Source organism: Prunus mume, linkage group LG2 (assembly GCF_029339155.1).
Source record: "Prunus mume cultivar Tortuosa linkage group LG2, ASM2933915v1, whole genome shotgun sequence".
NCBI classification, from domain to species: Eukaryota; Viridiplantae; Streptophyta; class Magnoliopsida; order Rosales; family Rosaceae; genus Prunus; species Prunus mume.
The window spans coordinates 35348613-35372035 of record NC_142699.1 but is presented as its reverse complement, the minus strand read 5'-3'; the positions used below and the strand labels follow the sequence as shown (position 1 = coordinate 35372035).

Sequence of the window (23423 nt, the reverse complement as noted above, 5' to 3'; positions counted from 1 at the left end):
TAGTGAAATGAGCGAAACGAGTTTCTGTTTGGGCTTCTCGTTGTGTGTTTAAGCTATTATGTTACTTTATGAGAGATGTGATCAGTAAATATGATATGTGTAATGTTACTTTTACCAGTATACTTGAGGTCTCTCTAATCACACAGAGGCTACCCTGCTTCAAAATCAGCCCATCAATCATAAATCTTCAACCTCATCAAATATCCAATTGCTGGGATTATACATTATTGTATTGTAAAGACTAGTAATTGATTTTTGCTTCATTTATTGAGAATCAAATCAAATACAAACATTACAAATTATCGTAGCCTCAGTTGCAAGCCAAAGCAGCTCTGGGTTGATACGCCAGAAAAACAAAAGGAAAATGAAAGCCACACCAATGACAGAGAAAGCACATGCAGTATATGTTCATTTAAGGTTTTAGTTGTAGGCATCTGGGTTGGCCACAAGGTAGTTCTCAATAAGCTTGAACAGACCAGTTGCCTTCTCTTTCCCAGCCTTAACATCCTCTTCCTTGATCTCAACATCACCTTTGGTGTGGTAGTTGCTGGTGCTCTTTATGATGGAACCTCCATCAGATGCCACCAACTTAATCTCATACGTGATTTTCTCAACCTTGTCTGAAAGGGCATCTCCTTCAACCAAAGTGTAGCTGTACACAAAGTTATCTTTGTCAAGCCCGTCGATCCGGTGCTTCACATAGCTGTAATGACTTCCTGTAAAATGAGGATTATAATTAGAAATTAAGAGATTAATGCTTTCAAGATTTATGTTATTAATTAGGCAAACAAGTTAAACTTAAAAGAGGCAATGGCAGAAACCAACCTTCACCAAAGCTAATCTTCTTGATGGTTCCAACACCTCCATCTCCTTCAACAATTTCAGCACTTTTAACTGCTTGTGGAGCAATCTTGGGGATGAGGGTGTCAGCTTCAAGAACAAGGGCTTTGAACAACCTTGGTGGGGGGATGACTGAGGTGGACTCGTCTGAGTATGTGAAGACACCCATGGTGATGATTTTAGAGCTTAGAAAATGATCAAAGAAAGATTGAGATGTGGAGGAAGCTAAGAGAATGTTTGATATTGGTGTGAGGAAGTGTGAGCACCAGAGGTGGTATTTATAAGTTAGGGGGAAGGGTATATGTGTAAAGTAGCTCCCATATATAGACAATTTTTAAAAAAAATTTAGCGGTGGTTGTACATGTGAAAAGGAAAAATATAATTCCCAATTCAATGTTTCAATATTTTTTAGTCAAAGAAATTACGCCACCACTAAAAGTTCATTTGGAAAATTCAACTTATTCCAACTGGTGTGCTAACTTAATAATATTCTAATTGACCAATAGGATGTTCCAAAATTAACATGACCAATAGGATGTTCCAAAATTAACATGTCTGTCTACATGCATAGTCGACTCCGAATGCCAACTATTATATGGAATGCACATGTGGCATGTTCCTGTGATCAGAGTATTGCAATTTTTTTTTTAATACAAACAATATTTAGGGGAGGAGGGAATCGAACGTAAGACCTCAAATACAAAAATAAATACTCTTAATCACTTCAGCTATAAGTACCTTTGCGAGGAATAAAGCCGGAGTTCTGCATGCTCAGTGTCCGGACAAAAAGAGAAGGAGAGGAAATAGATGCTCAGCATTATTTTTGACATAAAAGACAACCTTCAAAGTTGGCGGGACTCATAATTTGGATAATTAACAGAGTGGGGAAAAAAGACAAAACAAAAATAGCAGGATCAGTACTGTTTTCGGTGCAATTTGATATAGAATATCATCGTATTATAAAAAAAAACACTTAATTTGCCTCACTTTGTTACAAGAATAAAACCCTATTTGTAATGTATTAATTTGCCTCACATAATCACATAAATGGTTATGTTAAGTTAGATAAACTAAGCATCTCCAATAGTCTCTCAAACGGAACTCTTCAAAATGCGGTTTATTGACGTACATGCCAATTTGAAGGGTAAAATTTGCTACAGCCTCTTCAATTTAATTAATTCAATGTTTGACTTTTCTTTTTCTATTTAATCGAACACTAATATTTAATTCGATTTAATAATAACAAATTAATATTTAAATAATAATTCATTATTGTTAACTCAGCCTCATGTAGGCTTTTAACATTCCAAGGTAGCTTTTGTTGTTTCAAAGCTTAATAAATACATTGAAGAGTGAAGGAAGAGTCCCAGATTTGGTGAGTGGGTTTGAAAGACTGTTGAAGAAGTTTTTTTTTATGTGGCTCACCTATTTTAGTGTCCCAAAGCCTTTGAAGAAGCTGTTGGATATGCTTTTCTCCAATAGTAGTAGCAAACTAAACTCTTCCAATTAAAGTTTGTTGACCTATGTGGTAATTTGAAAATGTTTATTTGCTACTTTATAATTTATGCCATATCAGACTCTTCAAATTCAATTAATGCAATGTTACGGAAAAAAAATGAAAAATACGAAAAATATGTGAAGAATGCCTATGTATTCTATTTGTGGTTTCATTGTGGGCTTAAGCTTGGCACAATAGTGTGGCAAACCACACAAAATTATTATATCTTTTACAAATATAGAAATTATAAAACCCATATGTTTAATTATGTTTGTTTTTGCCAAAGTTGGGAAGGGGGAGGGGGAGGGGTGATTTCTCATACACACTACCAAGGCGGCATAAGGATTCGAATATGAGACCATTAATCTGCAAATTAAGGTCTTTTTTCAATGGGCTAAACCAGATTGGCATGCGTCTTGTAGACTTGAGTCCTCTCTAATCACACAGAGGATGCCCTGCTTCAACATCAGCCATCTGCACCATCATCTGCTTCAAATGTCCATTAATCATAAATCTACCTCATCAAAGACCCCCACAATGCAGGAATTATACATTATTGTATTGTGCTTTGGCTCCCTATCACTTTCACAAATCATGTCATCCAATTTAGACTTTCAATCGCTTCTCTTCTCAAGTCATCTCTTCTACCAAATTTGCTGTTCTATCAAATTGAAGTCAAGTCCACACACTTCATAATTATCCAGACACCACGAGGTTTGTTATTCTTTGAAACTCACTATGCTGCCCATTTGTTATCAATCAAATCTTCTGACTTTGCAAAGCCATTTGTGGCCAACATTTAATTAAACAGAAATGGAATTTCTCTTATTTTGAGTGCTATAATGTATTTTCTGTATTCTTTTATATTGTTCCCCAAAGGTATTTAACAAAGAACAAAATAAATATTCAAGCAGATATGCTCTTCTGCTTTTATTGTATATCCTTGTCTAACTGCAGACCAAATTTGTAAAGACCAGCAATTGATTTTTGCTTTATTTATTGAGAATCAAATCAAATACACACATTACAATTTATCATAGACTTAGGTGCAAGCCAAAGCAGCTCTGGGTTGATACACAAGAAAAAGAAAAGGAAAAATGAAAGCCACACCACTCTAATGACAGAGAAAGCACATCATGCAGTATATATTCATTTAAGTTTTTAGTTGTAGGCATCTGGGTTGGCCACAAGGTAGTTCTCAATAAGCTTGAACAGACCAGTTGCCTTCTCTTTGCCAGCCTTAACATCCTCTTCCTTGATCTCAACATCACCTTTGGTGTGGTAGTTGCTGGTGCTCTTTATGATGGAACCTCCATCAGATGCCACCAACTTAATCTCATACGTGATTTTCTCAACCTTGTCTGAAAGGGCATCTCCTTCAACCAAAGTGTAGCTGTACACAAAGTTATCTTTGTCAAGCCCGTCGATCCGGTGCTTCACGTAGCTGTAATGACTTCCTGTAAAATGAGGATTATAATTAGAAATTAAGAGATTAATGCTTTCAAGATTTATGTTATTAATTAGGCAAACAAGTTAAACTTAGAAGAGGCAATGACAGAAACCGACCTTCACCAAAGCTAATCTTCTTGATGGTTCCAACACCTCCATCTCCTTCAACAATTTCAGCACTTTTAACTGCTTGTGGAGCAATCTTGGGGATGAGGGTGTCAGCTTCAAGAACAAGGGCTTTGAACAATCTTGGTGGGGGGATGACTGAGGTGGACTCGTCTGAGTATGTGAAGACACCCATGGTGATGATTTTAGAGCTTAGAAAATGATCAAAGAAGATGAAAGTGTGAAAGGACTAGATGATTGGCAGGGATGATATTTGATGCTGGAAAATGTGAGCACTGGAGGTGCTATTTATAGATGGAAGCATATGGTCATGGTGTTAGAAATTTCCTCGGTAGATTAAAGTTTTCAATGAATGTCCCTATTGGAAAAGGAGGCTAGAATTTTCAATTTCAGTGACTTTCTGTTCAAGTCTAAGAAGCCGCCTCAAATAGCTAATTTTAAAAACCCAATATTAGTCCAGCCAACCAGAGTTGCTAACTTATAACTAAGTACTTGGAGTACTTGATGGCAGACACATTATACATAACAGAATTATTTACTAATAAGGTCAATTTGTACATCTTATAGACTGATAAAGTCTTAGTTTGTAGGATGAATGAAGATGAACATCTGATCTGACAGGCTTAAACATATGTAGTTACAGAGGTTTTCATATACTTTTCCACTCACTCATGCAGCCAAAGTACAAGACTAGTCAATTGCTAAGAGCACTTCCACCCATCACCTTTTGCCATGGCAAAAGGGGGCCTAGGCTCCAAAAACAACTTCCACCCATTGCCCTTTGCCATGGAAAAAAGTGGGTCCATGAAACTAGGCAAGCCCAAAGCCATGACTTGCTTGGGTTGCTGATGTCAGTGACCAATTTAAATATCAAAAGAATTGGAAAAAAAAGGGAAAAATTAAGATTTTTTTTCTTCTTCTATAAATACCTAGCCATGTTCTTCACTTCTTATACCAAAATCCATACAAATTCTTCTCCCCATATCTCATGTGAATAGTGGTTACTCTTGGGTTGCCATGGCAATGGGTGGGAGGGAATGCATAAAAAAAATTGCTAGAGCAGTCACTATTCATGTGAATAGTACCTGCCCTTACTTGCCCTTACCCTTTATCATAGCACAATAGGTGAAATTGCTCTAAGCATATGCATTTAGTCTGGCATATATTCAATATGTCATGGAAGACATTTGCAACATCAGTAAATGTTCCTTAGTCTGGTTGTGAAGTAGATTTTTGCAGTGAATCCAGGCAGAAATTTACTGCAGCTCATACCCAAACCTTATAAAATTGAAAAAACAGTATCAATAAAAAAAAGAAAATAAGCCAATGTTGACTAGAAAATAAAATATAAAATGAAAAAATAAAGCCCATGTTGACTGCCAGCCAATTGCCATTGTGGAGGAAAAAGAATGATTTCTCATGGATTCAGAAAGAACAGCTGATGTTGTTAACTTTCATGACCGACCATTTGTTTATGGAAAATTCAAATTATAATTGGAAGACCATCTAGAACCCGACCCCATATAGTACACAGTCTAGAACCAATTGGCTTGTAATTTCATTCGTCTTTGGGAGCTTTCCTTGACCGTTTTGGACATATGCGATACAATTTTATTAGCAACTTGCATAAACTGGTTAACAATGTACAAGGACAGCTATTCACACACCAAATGGGAACCTTCAACTCAGCTCATGCTCTTAGTTGTGATCGATAAATATCACCTTCCGCATCCTCATTTTCTTCAACTTATAACCTTCTTGTAGTTCAACAATTCTCTTTTTCCTTTACACGCTTCCTTCGATCAGTTTTCCAAGTAAAAAAAACTCATCATCATGGGTGTTTTCACATATGAAACAGAGTTCACCTCTGTCATCCCACCAGCAAGGTTGTTCAAGGCTTTCATCCTCGACGCCGATACCCTCATCCCCAAGATTGCTCCATCTGCAGTCAAAGGTGCTGAAATCGTTGAAGGCGATGGAGGCGTTGGAACCATCAAGAAAATTACCTTTGGTGAAGGTTAGCTAGTTGACCCCTTAATCTCTGTATATGTTCACATTTCTTTGACACTTTGATGAACTCAAAGAATTTTACTAATTTATGTTTTAATCCATTTGCAGGCAGCCAATTCGGGTTTGTGAAGCACAGGGTCGATGGGATCGACAAGGACAACTTTTCTTACAGCTACACTTTGATTGAAGGAGATGCCTTGTCTGACGTAATCGAGAAGATCGCTTATGAGACCAAGTTGGTGGCATCCCCCGACGGAGGATCCATCATCAAGACCACCAGCCACTACCATGCCAAGGGAGATGTTGTGATCAAGGAAGAGCAAGTTAAGGCTGGCAAAGCAAAGGCTTCCGGTCTCTTCAAGCTTGTTGAAGACTACCTAACGGCCAACCCTGATGCCTACAACTAAAACCAAACTTGTTTGTATTAGTAATTTGGGTTCTACCAGTTTCATTGTCAGTTAAAGGTGTCGGTTTGCCATGGACTTGGTACATCAAGTGTCTGTTTGTCCAGTTGTTCATGATATATGTTACACTTTGTTTGTTTGTTTGTTTTTATAAAGTCAATATGTTCCAGTTGAAATCACATTAAAAGATTGAATTGTTGTATATGAAATATTGAAGGTTGAAAGCTGATCTGGTACTCAATTATGTAACTTGCAAATGTTGGCTTGAACTTTGAACTATTAATCATTGTTAATATTGTACGGTTTATTTGATCATACCACTGAATCCAGTGTTGACTGCCAGTTGTAAACGAGGTCTTGAAACCCAAAATTAGATAAACAAAACAGGAAAGAAAAAAACTTCAGCTACAAAAAGTATAGGCACCCCAAAGAAAAACTGTGACCTTGAGCACCAGTTGAGAGACTTTTAACAGCTCATGAAGTTCTTAGAGCATGTTTAATGGGACTGATCTGGCCTCAGAAGAAAACAGACACTTTCTAATGCATGTGTTTGGCCCAATTCATTTTGACATAGGGCAAGATAAGGCTATCTTCAGTCATGAGCTAAAAAAAATTTGGCCACATTTAGAGGCCCCAATTTATTTTTTAAATTTATTTTTAAAAAACCTAAAATATGTCTATAAATACTTCAAAAAATTTCCCACTCATTTAATTCCACATTTCTTACAAATGCTATCACATTCTCTACTTATTCACAACTTTCCACACTTTTTTTTTGTCAAATATTTTCCATACTCACAAAGGACTCACTAGTGTAGTGTTTTAGAGTATTTACTCCCTTAGACGAGGTCCTGAGTTCGAGTCCTAGCATTCCTATAGTGTGTGTAAGTTTAGTATGTTATCACCCCTCTCAATAGGAAAAGTCCTCAAAAAAATATTTTTCATACTCATTTCATCCAAAAATTTCCTACAAATTTATTCTCTTTGAAAAATGTTATTCACACTTTGAAAAATGTCTCGGATCGACACATGTCACTCGAAAATAATATCTGAAAAATTATTAAGATTCTTTCAGGATAAGGCGTGCCACATGGACACAAAATCTTATAAGAAATCTTGTTAAATGCTTATCAATGTACACGTGTCATATATGAAATATTTTTTTGTTGATAAATACAACGAGATGTCCCCACACCCAAAAGGTGGGATTAATCCCCTTTTATGCACTTCCAACGGCTCTTTAGCCTTTTTTTCTCTCTCTTTTTTTTCCCTCACAACTCTATAAAAACCTAAACATTTGTTCATCACCTTTTGAAGATATTTGAACAATACAAGCATTATCAAATAGGTGGAAAAAATTAAGACTCGCACTCACAAAGTGGCACGCTTGTTTGATGAAAGCATCGGATAATTATCGTAGTGATTCCAATCTCATGGATGAGGTGAGAATTTCTAGTATAAGCATTGTGTTTATTAATTTCATGCATTTCATATTCATAATAATATTTTTTTCTTTAAATGATTAATTTATTTCGTTCAACATATGTATAGAGAATACAAGCGGAAGTGTATTACACACAAGATACAAAATCCAATTTTATCTTTCACCATTTTTGGGAGATATGCAAGCATTCTGAGATGTTCAAAGATCCACCGCGAACGTGAGCAGTGTAAGTCAACCTTCACCCGTTCAATTGTCACCACTTGAATCTCCGATTGATTTGAATCAAGACAAAGATGAGCAATGAAAGAGGAAACCGTAGGTCCCTTCCCAAGGTTGCAGGGAAGGAAGAAGTCAAAAGAAGCTCAGAGAAAGGGGAAGAAGCATGACCCTCAAAATAATCGACTTTGTGTGGCCATGGAGACCATTGCTATGCAAAACTTAAAAGCGGCGGAGCTAAGGGAGAAAAAGGGATGCAGATTATGCAAAGATGATGGAGTTTCAACAACAATTGACATTGCGGAAAGAATGAGAAAGAAAGATAGAAAGAGAGGATAGAATTATGGAGAAAGACACTAGTGAAATGACTCCAAATAAAAAAGGAGTATTGGAAGAAAAGACAACGAGCTATAATGGACAGGCAAGGGAGTGGTGTTGGTGGTGGCTCGCATGAGGATCACGATGGTAGGTATTATACCCATGATCATCGTGCTTGGTTCACCCCTCCTCGATAGTTGTTTTTTACATTTCCAAAAATAAATTGTTGTGTTCTTTTTCTTAGGTTTTGAATGTTATCTATTTATGTAATTGAAATTTTATGAAAATCTTCTTGTTGTCGAAGTTATACAAGTATAAAATGAGATGAGATTTTTCCTCATAACTCTATAAAAAAAAACCTAACCATTTGTTCATCACCTCTTTATGCTTTGATTTTTATCACAAATAAAATAATAATAAACTAAAATAACAAGTTTTGAATTTTAACTCCTAGCCTCTCACCACCACTAGAACCATAAAAAATTTGAGAGGCTAAATTTTGTGAATAGTACCTTTATGAGGGGCTAAAACAGCACCTAGCCCCTTGCCCCTTGCCCTTGCATTACACGGCAATCAGAATTGACAATGTACATAGAGGAGCATACTAGAATTTTACAATTTATTTTGGCTAAAGTGCAGTTTTGCTCTCTGAACTATACCATAATTGTCAATTTATCCCTTAAGTTTTTTTATAGGTAAATTAAGGACTTAAATTTTATAAAAATAGTCAATTGGTGACTTGCCATCAATTTTTTGGATGTCAGTCCAAATTTCAGTCAATAATAGGGGTGAATTCGTAATTTCATTTTCAAAAAGAGAAAATAACAAAAAATAACAAATAAATATATATATATATATATAAAATGCTCATTCCTACCAAAGCCCTCTGCACTGTCTCTCCGATTCCTCCCCACCCAAACCCCGACAAGCTTTGCCAACAGACCGTACACCCAACCTGTAAACCAAGACCCAGACCCAAGCCAACAGACCTTTTTAATCAATTTCTCCCTTCCTCACACACCATTTCTGCACAAATTCAGACTAACCCAATCGTTGATCTCTTACATGAAAGCTAAAAACATAGCTAAATATCAGAAGCCATCACAAAATCAAGAATAGCTACACTTGTATTTTAAAAACTGAGCAATCCTTGTTTTGCAGCATGCTTATGAAATTCTATTTGCTTTCAAAGCACAGCCAATCGAATTCGAAATCCCAAAAAATTCATACAAGGTGAGAAACAGACCAATAAACAACAGCTCCACAGCGAACACATCGGCGCCGTCGATCGCGAGATCAAGAACAGGGTGCCGCGCGGCTTCGAGTTGGCCTCAATCGTAGGCCTGCAAAAGTCATTTCCAATATTACAGAGTTTAGCCGTGCGGCTAAACTTTTATAGTATAGCCACCCGGCTATAATATTTAAATTTTTTCGAATATTCGGCTATACTCTTTAAATATATTCGAATTTATTTAGGTATAGCCGCGCGGCTATATATATTCAGAAGCCAAATGCAATAGCTCTCTTGCTTACCATGATGTGTTGAGGTAGGCTGTGCCTCATACTCTAAATAAGATTACTTTTTTCGGCTCTTCTACTTTCGCTAAATAGTGAAAAGTTTTACCTTTCCTTTGCCAATTATGTTTTGCAGGTTCAATCACTTCGACTTGGAGCTCCTGTTTACAAGGGCGACATCCAAAGAACAATTATAAATTTGTGTTGCAGTTTACATAACATACCTTTCACCCCTTAATCTATCAATTCTCTTATCTTCCTCCACATTTCATTCTATGTTTGATCATTATCTAAGTTTGATATCAACATCATGGGTAATCGGTATTAATTTTTCTAATTTTTTATACAAGTTATAATAGGGGAGGAGGAATTGAATCTAGGACCTTGTGCACAATGCTCTTAACCACTTGAGCTACAAAATCCCTTACATGGGGCATCGGTATCTATAGTATGAATTCTCAAATGGTTTAAGGAAAAACGAAATGATATTCTTTCATCCCATTAATTGACCGTATTATGTCGCATATGAGGTCCGATTGTTATTCCAATTATTATGATCGTTGGTAATTGACACATGCCGCTTCAAATATGATATGTTGACATTATGCATTACAATGTTACAAGAAAAGAGCTTGCAAATATCATCATATTCATTGGAAACGAAAGAAAATATAGTATTAATCACTCTTCAAACCAAAGCTCCAAGCACAAGCCCAAACACGGTTTTTGAAAGAAATGAAGACAAAAAAAAACCACACCATTATTTGATGCCAAAGAGGACATAAGATTGAATATCACCAAGTAATAAAGCTATGAATATTTAGTTGTAGGCATCATGGTGTTCCAAGAGGTAGTTCTCAATGAGCTTGAAGAGATGAGAGGCCTTCTCTTTGCCAGCCTTGACATGCTCTTCCTTGATCTCAAAATCTCCCTTGGTGTGGTAGTGGCTGGTGCTCTTGACGACAGAACCACTGCCAGATGCCACCAACTTAGTCTCATAGGAGATCTTCTCAATTGTCTCAGAGATTGCATCTCCTTCGATCACACTGTACTGGTACACGAAGTTCTCTTTGTCAATCCCATCAATTCTGTGCTTCACATAGCTGTAAGTGCTACCTGCACAAATATATACATATATACCAGATGAATCTTTCTGTTATGAGATAAGATGACCCCAAAACAATATTTCTGTAACGTTAAAATAACAAACCAGAAGAAGAAAAAAATCTAAACTTACCTTCACCAAAGTTAATTTTCTTGATGGTTCCAACGCCTCCATCTCCTTCAAGGATCTCAGTGCTCTTAACTGCCTGTGGTGCAATTTTTGGGACGAGGTTGTCAGCATCAAGAACAAAGGCTTTGAACAACCTAGCAGGGGGGATGACAGAGTTGATCTCGGTTTCGTATGTGAACACACCCATGATTGTGTAAAATGTGTTTGGAAAGTGAGAAAAAAAAAAGTAATTGATAAAGAGGGCAGACTAAGAAAGATGATGCAAATGGGAGATTTTGGGTTGTGAAGAAGAGAGGAGGAGGTATGGTATTTATAGGAACCAAGTGATCAAAAGGTTTATGCAAGTTGGTAATTGTTTAATTGGTTGTATTCATTGTGACGTGGAAGCTATTACTTTTGTACAATGAATTTTGTAATTTAGTCAAGGGAAGGACCATCTGCAAATTGAATTTAAAATTGCCAAATGTTTAAATTCACGAGGTGGACTAACCTCAATTATTTCTTGCGCAATGTTCAATGAGTGCTTTGGAGGACTATATTTTCTCACATTGCAACAAATTGACGGTTTCTGTGATTTCATATGTATGAGATGTTAATTCCTCAAAGCCATAACATGTTTAACATTAACCTGAGTCTGACATGGTGCTGGCGCAAGGACTGGATGATGCTGGAGCGGATTGGCAGTGCAAGGAATAGAAGTTCTTCTCCGAGAATCCGATCCTTATAGCTATAACTCTGATGGGTGAATTTCTGTTTAGCTGTGTTGTGTTATTCGGATCTAGGAGGGAGCCTTCTATTTATATGCATCTCTCTAAGTGTCTTGCCCATCAAGAAACACTTAGAGATATCCTTCATGCTATAGGATTTAATCCATTTCAATCCTTGTAGAACTAGGAACCCTTAAGCCTTCATTATCCTTATTGAACCTTGTTTGAGGCTTGCCTAATCGAGATAGGTTTTGAGTTCTAATAAACAATAAGTCTTTGTAATCCTAATTTGATTAGAAGATCACTTTAGTAGGTTTAATGTAATAAACCTTCTTACATTCTCCCACTTGATCAAATAATTAATTTAGACTTATTGTTCATTACTTAATGGCCATGTGGAACTCAAAATTCTCTTGTTCCTTTTATCAAGCCACTGTCATTTTGAAAAATTCATAAAGGACTATCGAAGTACATGGATATATAACATCCAAGACTTTTATAATCACATACATGAATCTGCAAAACACATAAGGCTTCCAACTGGATTGAAAAACAAGAACTGTTTTGGTTTTTGTATGTGTGACAAAACTGAACAGTTCTTTGCCCACCCTTCAAAACTACCAAGGTTTTAACAATCTTTAATGACTCATTCATAGATTCAAATAAACATAATGTCGACATGATTACAGATTTGGCCTTTGTTCTATTTGTCATCCATAAATAGCAAATGGAACATTGTATAAAAGTAATTCAATTAAATCTGCAAAATAAAACTGTCTAGATAAAACTAGTTAACAAAATCAGAATTAAAACATAACTGTAAGAACTCTAGCTCCCACGACTCCCCGACTTTAGGCATCAAAACTGAATTGCAATCCCATGCTTGCCACATGCGTGAAAAACATGATTAGGCAACCCTTTATTCAAAGGATCGCAATCATAAAATCTGTGCCAATGTGACTTAGAGCAGTCTCTCCATCTCGAATCTTTTCCTTCGCAGATAAGAACTTTAAATGCAAATGCCTCATTCCACTTGATCTCTTATTTCCTTGTGCAAAATATCTGCAGTATTGTCATTCCATAACTGAATCGGTTTCGTATTGAATCCACAATTCTTAGCATAGACATGAAATTTTTAAGCCACATTGCCATTGAAGTAACTTCATAAACTGCTAAGAATTGCTTGCATAGTGGAGGTTGACACATCTGCTTCATGCTCTTCCATGCCACTGCAGCACTGCAAATAGAAAAACAACTCTGATGTGCATTTCTTAGTATCTTGGCATCCTGCAAAGTCTGCGTCTGCATATCCTTCCAGCTGCAAATTTTCAACCTTTCTATAGACCAATTTGTACTCTTTAGTTCTCTGCAAATACCTTAATACTTTCTTGCCTGCAATCCAATGTGCTTGGCTGGACTACTGAAATCGCCAAGAACACTTATGCAGAATGCCAAGTCTGGTCTAGTGCAGACTTGTGCATACATCAAGCTTCCTACTAGTGATGCATAGGGCTTGTCCTTCATCTCTAATCTCTCTTGCTCAGTTTTAGGAGATTGTTCACTGCTCAATTTATCCCCTTTTGAGAAGGGAACAGCACATCCTGTACAGTTTCCCATGTTGAACCTTCTAAGCACTTTCTCAATATATGCCTTCTGACATAAGCCGATCATTTTCCTTTCTCTGTCCCTGCTGATTTCTATTCCAAGAACATAGTTTGCCTCTCCCAAATCACTCATATCAAAGTGATCGGACAGCATCCTTTTAGTGTCATGTAACATGGATGATTGCTACTTGCTAGCAGAATGTCATCCACATATAGCAGCATGAGGATGAAATTCCTTCCATTGAATTTCATATAGATGCATTCATCCAATGGATTATCAATGAAGCCTTGGGACTTAACAACTTCATCAAACTTGAGATACCATTGTCTTGATGCCTGTTTTAGACCATATATTGATTTCTGCAGCTTGCACACTAAATTCTCTTCCCCTTTTGAGCCAAAACCATCCGGCTGTTTCATATATATTTCTTCAATCAGTTCTCCATTTAGGAAAGTCTGTCTTAACGTCCATCTGATGAAGATGCAGATCAAAATGAGCAACCAAAGCCATTATGACTCTAAATGAATCTTTAGTTGATACAGGGGAGAAAGTTTCATTGTAATCAACTCCCTCTTCTTGTGTGTAACCTTTTGCCACTAATCGCTTTATACCTGTCTATTTGTCCTTGTGCATTCCTTTTGGTTTTATAAACCCACTTGCATCTTATAGGTTTGCATCCTAATGGCAAATTAACTAGTTTCCATACTCCATTTTTGCTCATTGATTCTAGTTCGATTCCATGGCTGCAGACCACGTGAACTTTTGTCACTTTCATGGCCTGCTTGAAAGTTGCAGTGGTCTTCCTCAGTATTGATGTCATGCTCTGATTCTGCAGGTAAACAAAGTAGTCATTTGACAAGGCTGGCCTTTTAGGTCTCTGTGATCTCTGAGTGTAAAAGCTGGAGCGATTCTGGCTGTGAGCCGATTCTGGCCGGAGAGTTCTGGCTGGTTTTCTTCAAAACTTCATCAAAAACAAAATCTATTTCATCTAATCCTTCCTCCTCTTCTTCAATAAAAATTGCTCTCTGTGTTTCCACAAATCTAGTGTTATTTTTAGGACAATAAAACCTATAACCTTTTGTCCTATCTGGATATCCTATGAAGAAACAGCTCACTGTTTTGGAATCAAGTTTCTTCTGCATAGGATTGTACAGCTTTGCCTCTGCCTTGCATCCCCAGGTCCTTAGATGAGCCAAGCTAGGCTTTCTTTTACACCAGATTTCGTAGGGTATGTTGTTTGTAAGCTTTGGTGGGAATTCTGTTGGCAAGGTAGTTTGCAGTTTTTAAAGCTTCTCCCCATAGAAAAGTAGGAAGCTTTGCACAACACATCATGCTTCTCACCATCTCTATTAAGGTTCTATTTCTTCTTTCTGAAACACCATTCTGCTGTGGTGTTCCAGGATTTGTATATTGTGCAACAATGCCCTCTTCGTAGGAAGTTTGCAAAGGTCCTGGATTTCTTCCTTTTCCGTGAACTTGCCATAGAACTCTCCACCCCTATCTGATCTTACAACTTTTATCTTAGAATCCAGCTGGTTTTCCACTTCTGCCTTGTAGATTTTAAACATTTCCAATGCTTTGGATTTTTCTGTTATCAGATACACATATCCATATCTTGAAAAATCATCTGTAAAAGTAATAAAATAACAAAATCATCATGTGTATTAAGCTGGAAAAGGTCCGCAGATATCTGTGTATTATCTCAAGTAGTTTCTCACTTCTTATTGCCCCTTTCTTTCTGAGATTTGTTAGCTTTCCTTTTGCACATTCAATGCATGTTTTATCTTGTTCATGGTGATTAAGTGGTGGGAGAATTGATTCTTTGCATAGGAGATTCTTTCTTTCTTTGAGACATGTCCAAGTCTCTTATGCCATAGTGTGAAAGATTCGCATTACAATTTGAACTTAACACATTTATCATCTCTGTACTTTGATTTGGTAATTTGCAGTTCAAACGAAACATTCCATCAATCAATAATCCATTACCAATAAAACTTTTATTTTGAAAATGGAGAAACCAGACTCATCAAACTCAAGTGTAAGTTTGATTTTACAAGCTTGCTAACTGATAACAAATTCCTTGTCATAGAAGGAACATAAACGACATCAACTAATTCCAAAATAAAACCTGAATCCAACTCAAGACTAGCTAAACCAACAAAATCTACTCTAACTCTTTCTCCATTTCCCACGAACACCTTCAAGTCATCCTTGTTTGGCACCCTCTTTGTTTTGAATCTGCAAAGAGTTAGTCACATGAACTGCTTGCACCACTGTCTAACCACCATGAATTAGATAAAACTTCAACTGTATTAGATTCATAAATCACAGAGACATTTTCATGCTTACCTTTTCCCTTTTGTTTGTCCAACCAGCGCTTGTATCTTCTGCAATCTCTCTTTAAATGTCCAAATTTCTTGCAGAAGAAACACTTCAAACCTACTGGACCCGTGCCCTTTGCACTCATCTTTCCTTTTGCTTATCTGTGTTCTTGTTTTTGGTCCATTCCTTTGGTTTAAACTTAGTATCCTGCACCAAATACACTTGTTCTTTTCCTTTGTCCTTTCGATACTTTGTTCTTCCTGCACACATATACCTATCAAATCAGCAAACCATATCTCCTTCTGAGCAATATAAGTAGTTTTCAGTTGTCTAAAATTGCTAGGTAGAGAATTAATAGCAAAGTGCACCATCATGGTTTCATCCACATGGACTTTTAGAGCCTTCAGCTTGTTTCCTATCTCAACCATGTTCAGAATATGAGTTCTTATGCAGCCTTCTCCATTGTATTTCATATCATCAGCTGGCTCATGAGTGAACCAATTTCAGCTTTCTTGGATCCTTGGAAGTTTTCTGCAATAGCTTCCATGAATAGCTTAGCACTCTCAGTTTCAATAATACTGCCTCTGACCTCTTCTGAAATAGACCTCCTCATGATCAGAATTGCCATTTTGTTGGCCTTAATCCACTTTGCATATTTAGTCTTAGTCTCAGCAGATGCATCAATCGCAGGTCTTGATAGAGCTTCATCAGTAAGAACCATCTCATAATCCAGAAGTCCAAGAGCAATTTCCACATCTTCTCTCCATTTCTTATAATTTGAGCCAGTGAGAGTTCGAATCGAGTTATGATTGACTGTACATGTTTAAAACAAGATAAGCACTTTATATATAAATTTCCCCAGAACTTTAATCAAACATACTTAATCACATCTTTGGACAATGATTCAAGCATGCTTATTGACACTGGAAAACGAGTAGATGTGGATTTCTAAGCAAAAGATCTTCTACATCTTTAGACAGAAGAAAACCTTTCACTAATCCATATCTATCCATGTTCCATGTCGATCCACCATGATGCAAGACATATCAAATTGCTGACATCTTTGGACATGAAAGCCTTTCGACATGTTTTGCATCATGGTGCAAATTCTGATCATAAACCTTGAATATAGTGATCATGCAATGGTTGAGTCGCTTTGGCTTACTCAATCACGGCACAAGAACTGTAAGCAATGATCTGTAAAACTTTAAGAACATGATAAAGTTCATACTTTATACCGTTATCATGTTCATACTTTATAACTTGAAATTATTTATTCTCAATTTTCTGCACGAGTTTGTTAGGTATAACATGATATAACTTAAGCTCGATACCACATGTTAATTCCTCAAAGCCATAACATGTTTAACACTAACTGAGTCGACATGGTGCGCGCAAGGACTGGATGATCTGGAACGGATTGGCAGTAAGGAATAGAAGTTCTTCTCACGAGAATCCGATCCTTATAGCTATAACTCGATGGGTGAATTTCTGTTTAGTGTGTTGTGTTATTCGGATCTAGGAGGGGCCTTCTATTTATATGCATCTCTCTAAGTGTCTTGCCCATCAAGAAACACTTAGAGATATCCTTCATGCTATAGGATTTAATCCATTTCAATCCTTGTAGAACTAGGAACCCTTAAGCCTTCATTATCCTTATTGAACACTGTTTGAGGCTTGCCTAATCGAGATAGGTTTTGAGTTCCTAATAAACAATAAGTCTTTGTAATCCTAATTTGATTAGAAGATCACTTTAGTAGGTTTAATGTAATAAACCTTCTTACATGAGAACCCAAGAGAGGAAGTTTTCAAAGAAATGAGAATGCTTTTCAATAAGAAATAGAAATTCGAAACCCACTTGAGCTGCAGCAATTAAGACTAGATGATATCTGACCATACAATGTAATGTGGATGTCTCTTGTGTTTCCACATGTGGGACTCTTGAAATGCAAATGAAAATTATGGGCTGCCCATGTTGAAATGCAAGTCAAGTCATCCTAATTTGAAGTTCTAGAAGTGCATACTATTTGTGCGGTAGGGACAATCATATTGTGAAATTTGGAATTTACTTCTTTAGAAAGTTCCTGCCTCCAACTTTTGGGAGACTTTGGAAAAACACAAAGGAGATAGAAATTTTGTAAAAGAAGCCAAAATGGACAAAATTGCCCTTATTTATTTTTGGATTTCCTAAGGAATCCTTTACATTTGCATGTCTTTGATTTGAAAGTTGAGAGGTTTTTCTATCTTTTTTGAAAAAGCTTTGGCTTTTTCTAAAAGTGAAATTTTTTTTTTGTGCTAAAACCTAAATTTACTAACTTTTTATCAACATTGGGCACCGTCCCATTTGATTTCAGCTAGTGTAAGAATTGTTGGCGTGAGTCAACATTCCTATTAGGAATATAATTTATATTTTATTGTAATTATATATCTAATTTGAGTAGAATTAGAAGATTTTGTACATATTTCCTATTTGTAACCACTCTGTGTGTAGTATATATATATTCTTCTATGAGAGAAGAATAAACATATCAGTTTTAAACCCTAATTATTATTTTGAGTTGGTATCAAAGCGGGTTCCAATCCGTCTCTACAACATCAAAACCCTAATCCTAAAAATACCTATTTCCACTGCACCTAGCCTATACACCTAAGCTGTGTCGTCTTATATCTCTTAATGTCGTCGTCATCACCTAATCTTTTGCAGCCGCCGTTATCTATCACCATGTCAGATGTCACGGACTCTTCTTCTTCTACTCTTATTGTGACGGTTCATACCGAATCGTCCACCAACCTATCTATGAGATTCAAATTGAATGGATCCAACTATGAGATATGGGCTTCGATGATCGAACTTCATGCTACTACACAAGGCAAATTGGGTTACTTGACTGGCGACACTAAGGCCCCTGATTCCAAAGACCCGAAATTTGGGAAGTGGAAAATTGCTGATGCTGTTGTGAAAAGTTGGATGTTGCGAACTATGGAACCCAGTTTGTTGAATATGTTTCATACTCTACCTACTGCTAAGGAAATTTAGGATGATGTTAATCAAATATTTTATGATGGCTCTGACATATCCCAGCTCTATGAACTGCGATGCTAGGCTACCCGTCTCAAGCAAGAGGGTCGTCCTGTCTCTACATATTTTGCCGAACTTAAGGCAATCTGGCTTGAATTGGACAAGAGACGTCCTTTTGGATGAAGTGTCTTGATGATATGAAGACTTTTTAGGCTACTGTTATGGCAGATCGTGTGTATGATTTTTTGGTTGGCCTTGATGCAGTGATATTCTACGAAGTGATAAAGTTCTAAGTATCGAAAATGTATTTTTTATGGTTCATCGAGAGGCTCAACCCAGATTACTATGCTTAGATCCGGCACCAAGATTGGGAACCTTGTTATGTTTGCTTCTAAAAACACTGCTTTGGTTTCTCACGTACAAGGTCTAGCTTTTCTCTGCTCCACCTCGTCGCCTGACTTCTACAGTAAAAGACAAACTGAAGTGTGATCACTGTGGTGAAAAGAGACATACTATCGACACTTGCTGGGCATTGCATGGGGTACCTAGATAGGGAGAAGGAGTGGAGGCGTTTAAAAAGGAACAACTGGATAAAAGCTCATGTGGCTATTGCCCCAACTTCTATGGCTGACATCACCACTGGGCACGACCACCTTTCTGCTACTCATCCTCCAACTTTGACCGTCGTCTCAAGCACTCCAACACCTCTACCTCCATGTAACTTTGGCAAGGCTTTCCATGTCCATGATACCCGAGATACAGGTTGGATTGTTGATTTAGGAGCTACTAACCATATGACGTATAATTCTGCTTTACTCTACTACTCTTCTGCTTCATTGTGATCATGTTCTAACTGCTAATAATGTTGCTACCCATCACGGGGGCTGGTTCTATACTCTTGACACTGTTTTACCATTAGATAAAGTGTTACTGGTTTCCATCTTTGTCTTGTAATTTATTATCTGTATCGCAAATTCTTGAGCAGTTAAAGCTGCGTTATCTTGATGTATTCTTCTTTTGTCTTACTACAGGATATCCAGACTCGGGAGATCTTTGGTCATGGTACTAAAAATGGGAGCTTTATTATGTGGATGATGTGGCAACTAGTCGAGTTCTTCGTGCTGGTAGCGCCGAAACTTCTCAGCATCGTCGAATTTGGATACTACATTACCGATTTGGTCATGCCTTCTTTGGATATTTACGACATTTGTTTCCTGCATTATTTAGTGGTGTCAACGAGTCTGCTTTCCAATGTCAGACTTGTATTTTAGCATTAAGTCATCGGGTATCCTACCTTCCAAGTTATAATAAATGGCTTATGCCATTTGGATTTAGTTCATTCTGATGTTTGGGGACCTTACCCGGTTTAGTAAAGAGTCAAGGTTTTTCGATCTGACAATGGTGGAGAATTTGTTAATTCGGCGTTATCCCATTTTTTTCACACTAATGGTGTACTCCATGTGACTACTTGCCCTCAAACACCACAACAGAATGGGGTTGCTGAATGTAAAAATAGGCGATCCTTGCTACTGCCCGTGCTCACCGCTTGTTGCGCTGGGCCCGTTAAAGCGGTTCTGAATGGATGTTGTTACTTATGCAGTCTATCTTGAATTGTCTACCTTCACGAGTTTTGGATTTCCAAACTCCTATGCAGGTATTGACCCATCATATCTTTGCCTCTTCTATGCTGACTATGTCTCCAAAGGTGTTTAGTTGCGTCGTCTATGTTCACCTCCATCAAAATCAGAGGAGTAAACTAGACCCATGTGATCTCCGCTATGTCTTTCTGGGTTTCTCTTCTCATTAGAAAGGCTGCCGATGCTATTGTTGAGGCCAAAAAATCCAAGGACTAGGCCCAGGTTTATTCCTAGCCCAGTACAAGTAAATTGATCTCAAAAGGAACCCAAGTGAGATGTAAGAGAAATCATAGGATGCATCTATATAAGCCGTGGATCATGCGTCACGCCAAGCAAGCATGCACAAAAGGACCAAAAATGCACCGGCTTTATAAATTCACGATTCACCAACCTATCTGATACTACTTGACCCGCTCATAGCTTATTACGATACAATAAAACCCAAGCACAAGCATGTTAAATAAACACACGATGTCATTCTAATACCAAGTCATGCTACAAGCTTAAGTGGGCCCAAGCCATGTAATTACCCTGGGCTTGCTGAGAATGTTGTGGTATGGAAGGGAACAAACAATCACAGGGCCCATTGAGGGTTTGAGGAACAAAAGTTTTAGGTCACTTGGGAGCACTAAAACTCTAGCCCGTTCCTCAGCCCAAACACATGGATTAGCATGAGAGAAAGGAAAAAAGTGATCCAATGCCTTAGGAGGACATTTAGTAGTCTGCTATAATACTTAGACAAGCCCACATCAATAAAATGTCCCAAATTAAATAAGCTATTTCCAGCAGCTTGACAAAAACCCATTAGACGCTGGAAATAATATGCTAATAACTCAATATTGTACATACAAGCCCAGTCCAGCGACTTGTGAAAAATCTGGCATCGTGTTTCACCCTTTTCAGAACTCCAAGATGGTCAATGAAGAGCCATGACAGGGACCGAAGGAAATCCATGAATGTAGAAAGAATACCCATAGAACAAAAGACTCTACCCATCTTCTTTTCTACTATAAGCTCCATTTCGAAAACCAAGAAAGAAAGCAGGTTGCGCCTCACCCTCGTAGGGAGGTCCAGCCACACAAAACCCTTGGAACCCTAAAGGGCTCCTTACCCATGCGCCTTGGATAGGAAAATTTCACCAAAATAGGATCGAGTGGGAAGAAGCAACGAAAAAAGGAGAATGAGGTTAGATAAAATTAGGGTTCTTTGTGCCTATAAAAGGGAGCTTCCCCTACCCAGTTAGATCATCATCCAAAGCCTGACCAAGCTTTGTCAAGCAACTGAGAATTTACTCAAGCCACCCAATCTTTTTCTTTAGTTGTTTTTCTTCTTTCTCTAAGATAGAAATCTTCCTAATTTTCCTTGCCCCACTGGAAACCTTTGTTCTCTGTAAGAAACTCATGCTTTTCTCTCTCTCAAATTGCTAAACTTGTGAAAGCTTAGCTCCATGCCACAAGCTTCTCAAGCTAAGTCACTCATCAATTTCTTATGTTTATTTGGCTATTGGTGAAAAGAACCTAAGAGTGTTTTTATAAAGTTTCATCAAACTCTTCAAAAACTCTTTTGGGAGCCTGGTTCTTGAACTCAAGCCCTGGGGGAATTTTGTTTCTTTTTCTTCTCACAGCAGCCCAAGCCCATTCGTCAAGCTGCTGGAACAAAAAGACCCCTACAACTATCATTTTGCAATCCGACGTTTATGTCTCTATGGATGTTACCTTTATTGAAGATGAAATGTTCTTTTCTGATACACCCGAGCATGTCCTTCAGGAGGAGACTAGTAGTGAAGGACATAACTGGCTAAATTTACAATGGGGAGTAGTATTGGCTAGTTTGATACAAAGGGAAAAACCGACTGAACTTGCTGAACCTGCTACACATGCCAAACCTGCTACACTAGTTGAAGCGTGCTATTATAACTGATGTCACTATTGTCACTGAACCGATTGCCCCCCATGAAGCTTCTCTAATAGTACCTGATCAAGCTCCCATAGATATTCCTGAGGTAAGTGCTTCTATTCATACTTCTGATAATTATTATGTTTTACGCCTAGACGGAACCGTGGGGTTCCACCTGATCGTTACTTACCAAAAGGCAAAGCGATATATGCTATTGCCCATTATGTGTCTGATCACACGTTATCTCTTGAGTGCAAAACGTTTGTGACCAGAATGGATAATATTAAAATTTCAACCTGTGTTAAGGAGGCATTTAATGATCCAAAGTGGGCTGAAGCCATGAATATTGAAATGGAGCGTTGCAAAAAAATAATACATGGGACATTGTTGATCTACCAAAGGGAACGAAGCCTGTAGGATGCAGATGGGTGTTTACATTTAAATATAATGCAGATGGTACTGTGGAGAGGTACAAGGCAAGATTAGTAGCTAAATGGTTTACTCAGACATATGGAGTTGATTATCATGATACTTTTGCACCTGTCACTAAGATGAATACTATCAGAGTTTTGTTGTCCTTAGCAGTAAACTTGGATTAGACCCTGAGGAAATTTGATGTAAAAAATGCATTCTTACATGGTGAACTAGAAGTTGAAGTGTACATGAGTCTTCCACCAGGGTATAGGGTTACCAATTAAACGGGGAACGTGTGCAAATTGAAAAAGGCGATGTACGGGTTAAAGCAATCTCCTCGGGCATGGTTTGGCAGATTTACCACAACTATGAAGAAGTTTGGTTACCAATAGGCCAATACTGATCATACTTTATTCATTAAACATAAGGCTGGTAAGGTGACTTTGTTGATTATTTATGTTGATGATATGATTGTGACTAGTGATGATACTGTAGAAATCGAGGGACTGCAGAAACGTTTAGCATCTGAATTTGAGATGAAAGATTTGGGCAGTCTGAAATATTTTCTACAAGTGGAAGTCACTCGATCTAAACATGGCTTATTTCTTTTACAGAGGAAGTATGTCATGGATCTGCTAGCAGATACTTGAATGCTTGACTGTAAATCAGTTGATACACCTATTGTTGAGAATCATAAATTTGGTGTTTATGTGGATCAGGTCCCAACTAACAGAGAAAGATACCAAATGTTGATTGGGAGATTTATTTA

At 37.5% G+C, this 23423-nt stretch overlaps 4 protein-coding genes across 4 annotated transcripts; 1 reads left to right on the top strand and 3 right to left on the bottom strand.

Annotated features, from left to right (window-relative positions):
- Positions 1–224: 224 nt before the first annotated feature.
- On the bottom strand, positions 225–1108 carry LOC103323095 (major strawberry allergen Fra a 1-3-like). The gene is made up of 2 exons (XM_008225054.3): positions 826–1108; positions 225–716 (listed from the first exon to the last, which is right to left on the bottom strand). The coding sequence occupies exons 1-2, from the start codon at positions 1007–1009 to the stop codon at positions 421–423; spliced, it is 480 nt and encodes a 159-aa protein (XP_008223276.1). The 5' UTR covers positions 1010–1108; the 3' UTR covers positions 225–420.
- A 2193-nt stretch (positions 1109–3301) lies between these two features.
- LOC103323094 (major strawberry allergen Fra a 1-3-like) lies at positions 3302–4180 on the bottom strand. Its single transcript, XM_008225053.3, has 2 exons — positions 3905–4180; positions 3302–3795 (listed from the first exon to the last, which is right to left on the bottom strand). The coding sequence occupies exons 1-2, from the start codon at positions 4086–4088 to the stop codon at positions 3500–3502; spliced, it is 480 nt and encodes a 159-aa protein (XP_008223275.1). The 5' UTR covers positions 4089–4180; the 3' UTR covers positions 3302–3499.
- Positions 4181–5611: 1431 nt separating this feature from the next.
- On the top strand, positions 5612–6554 carry LOC103323093 (major allergen Pru ar 1-like). The gene is made up of 2 exons (XM_008225050.3): positions 5612–5930; positions 6032–6554. Exons 1-2 carry the CDS (start codon positions 5747–5749, stop codon positions 6328–6330), a joined length of 483 nt encoding a protein of 160 aa, XP_008223272.2. The 5' UTR covers positions 5612–5746; the 3' UTR covers positions 6331–6554.
- Positions 6555–10469: 3915 nt separating this feature from the next.
- On the bottom strand, positions 10470–11349 carry LOC148920154 (major strawberry allergen Fra a 1-3-like). The gene is made up of 2 exons (XM_089047613.1): positions 11058–11349; positions 10470–10936 (listed from the first exon to the last, which is right to left on the bottom strand). Exons 1-2 carry the CDS (start codon positions 11239–11241, stop codon positions 10641–10643), a joined length of 480 nt encoding a protein of 159 aa, XP_088903739.1. The 5' UTR covers positions 11242–11349; the 3' UTR covers positions 10470–10640.
- Between the last annotated feature and the right edge of the window lie 12074 nt (positions 11350–23423).

Coding starts and splice junctions, on each gene's coding strand:
- LOC103323095 (XM_008225054.3), bottom strand. CDS start 1,009: ATGGGTGTCTTCACATACTCAGACGAGTCCACCTCAGTCATCCCCCCA. Junction 717..825: donor GAAGATTAGCTTTGGTGAAG/GTTGGTTTCTGC, acceptor CTCATTTTACAG/GAAGTCATTACAGCTATGTG.
- LOC103323094 (XM_008225053.3), bottom strand. CDS start 4,088: ATGGGTGTCTTCACATACTCAGACGAGTCCACCTCAGTCATCCCCCCA. Junction 3,796..3,904: donor GAAGATTAGCTTTGGTGAAG/GTCGGTTTCTGT, acceptor CTCATTTTACAG/GAAGTCATTACAGCTACGTG.
- LOC103323093 (XM_008225050.3), top strand. CDS start 5,747: ATGGGTGTTTTCACATATGAAACAGAGTTCACCTCTGTCATCCCACCA. Junction 5,931..6,031: donor GAAAATTACCTTTGGTGAAG/GTTAGCTAGTTG, acceptor ATCCATTTGCAG/GCAGCCAATTCGGGTTTGTG.
- LOC148920154 (XM_089047613.1), bottom strand. CDS start 11,241: ATGGGTGTGTTCACATACGAAACCGAGATCAACTCTGTCATCCCCCCT. Junction 10,937..11,057: donor GAAAATTAACTTTGGTGAAG/GTAAGTTTAGAT, acceptor ATATTTGTGCAG/GTAGCACTTACAGCTATGTG.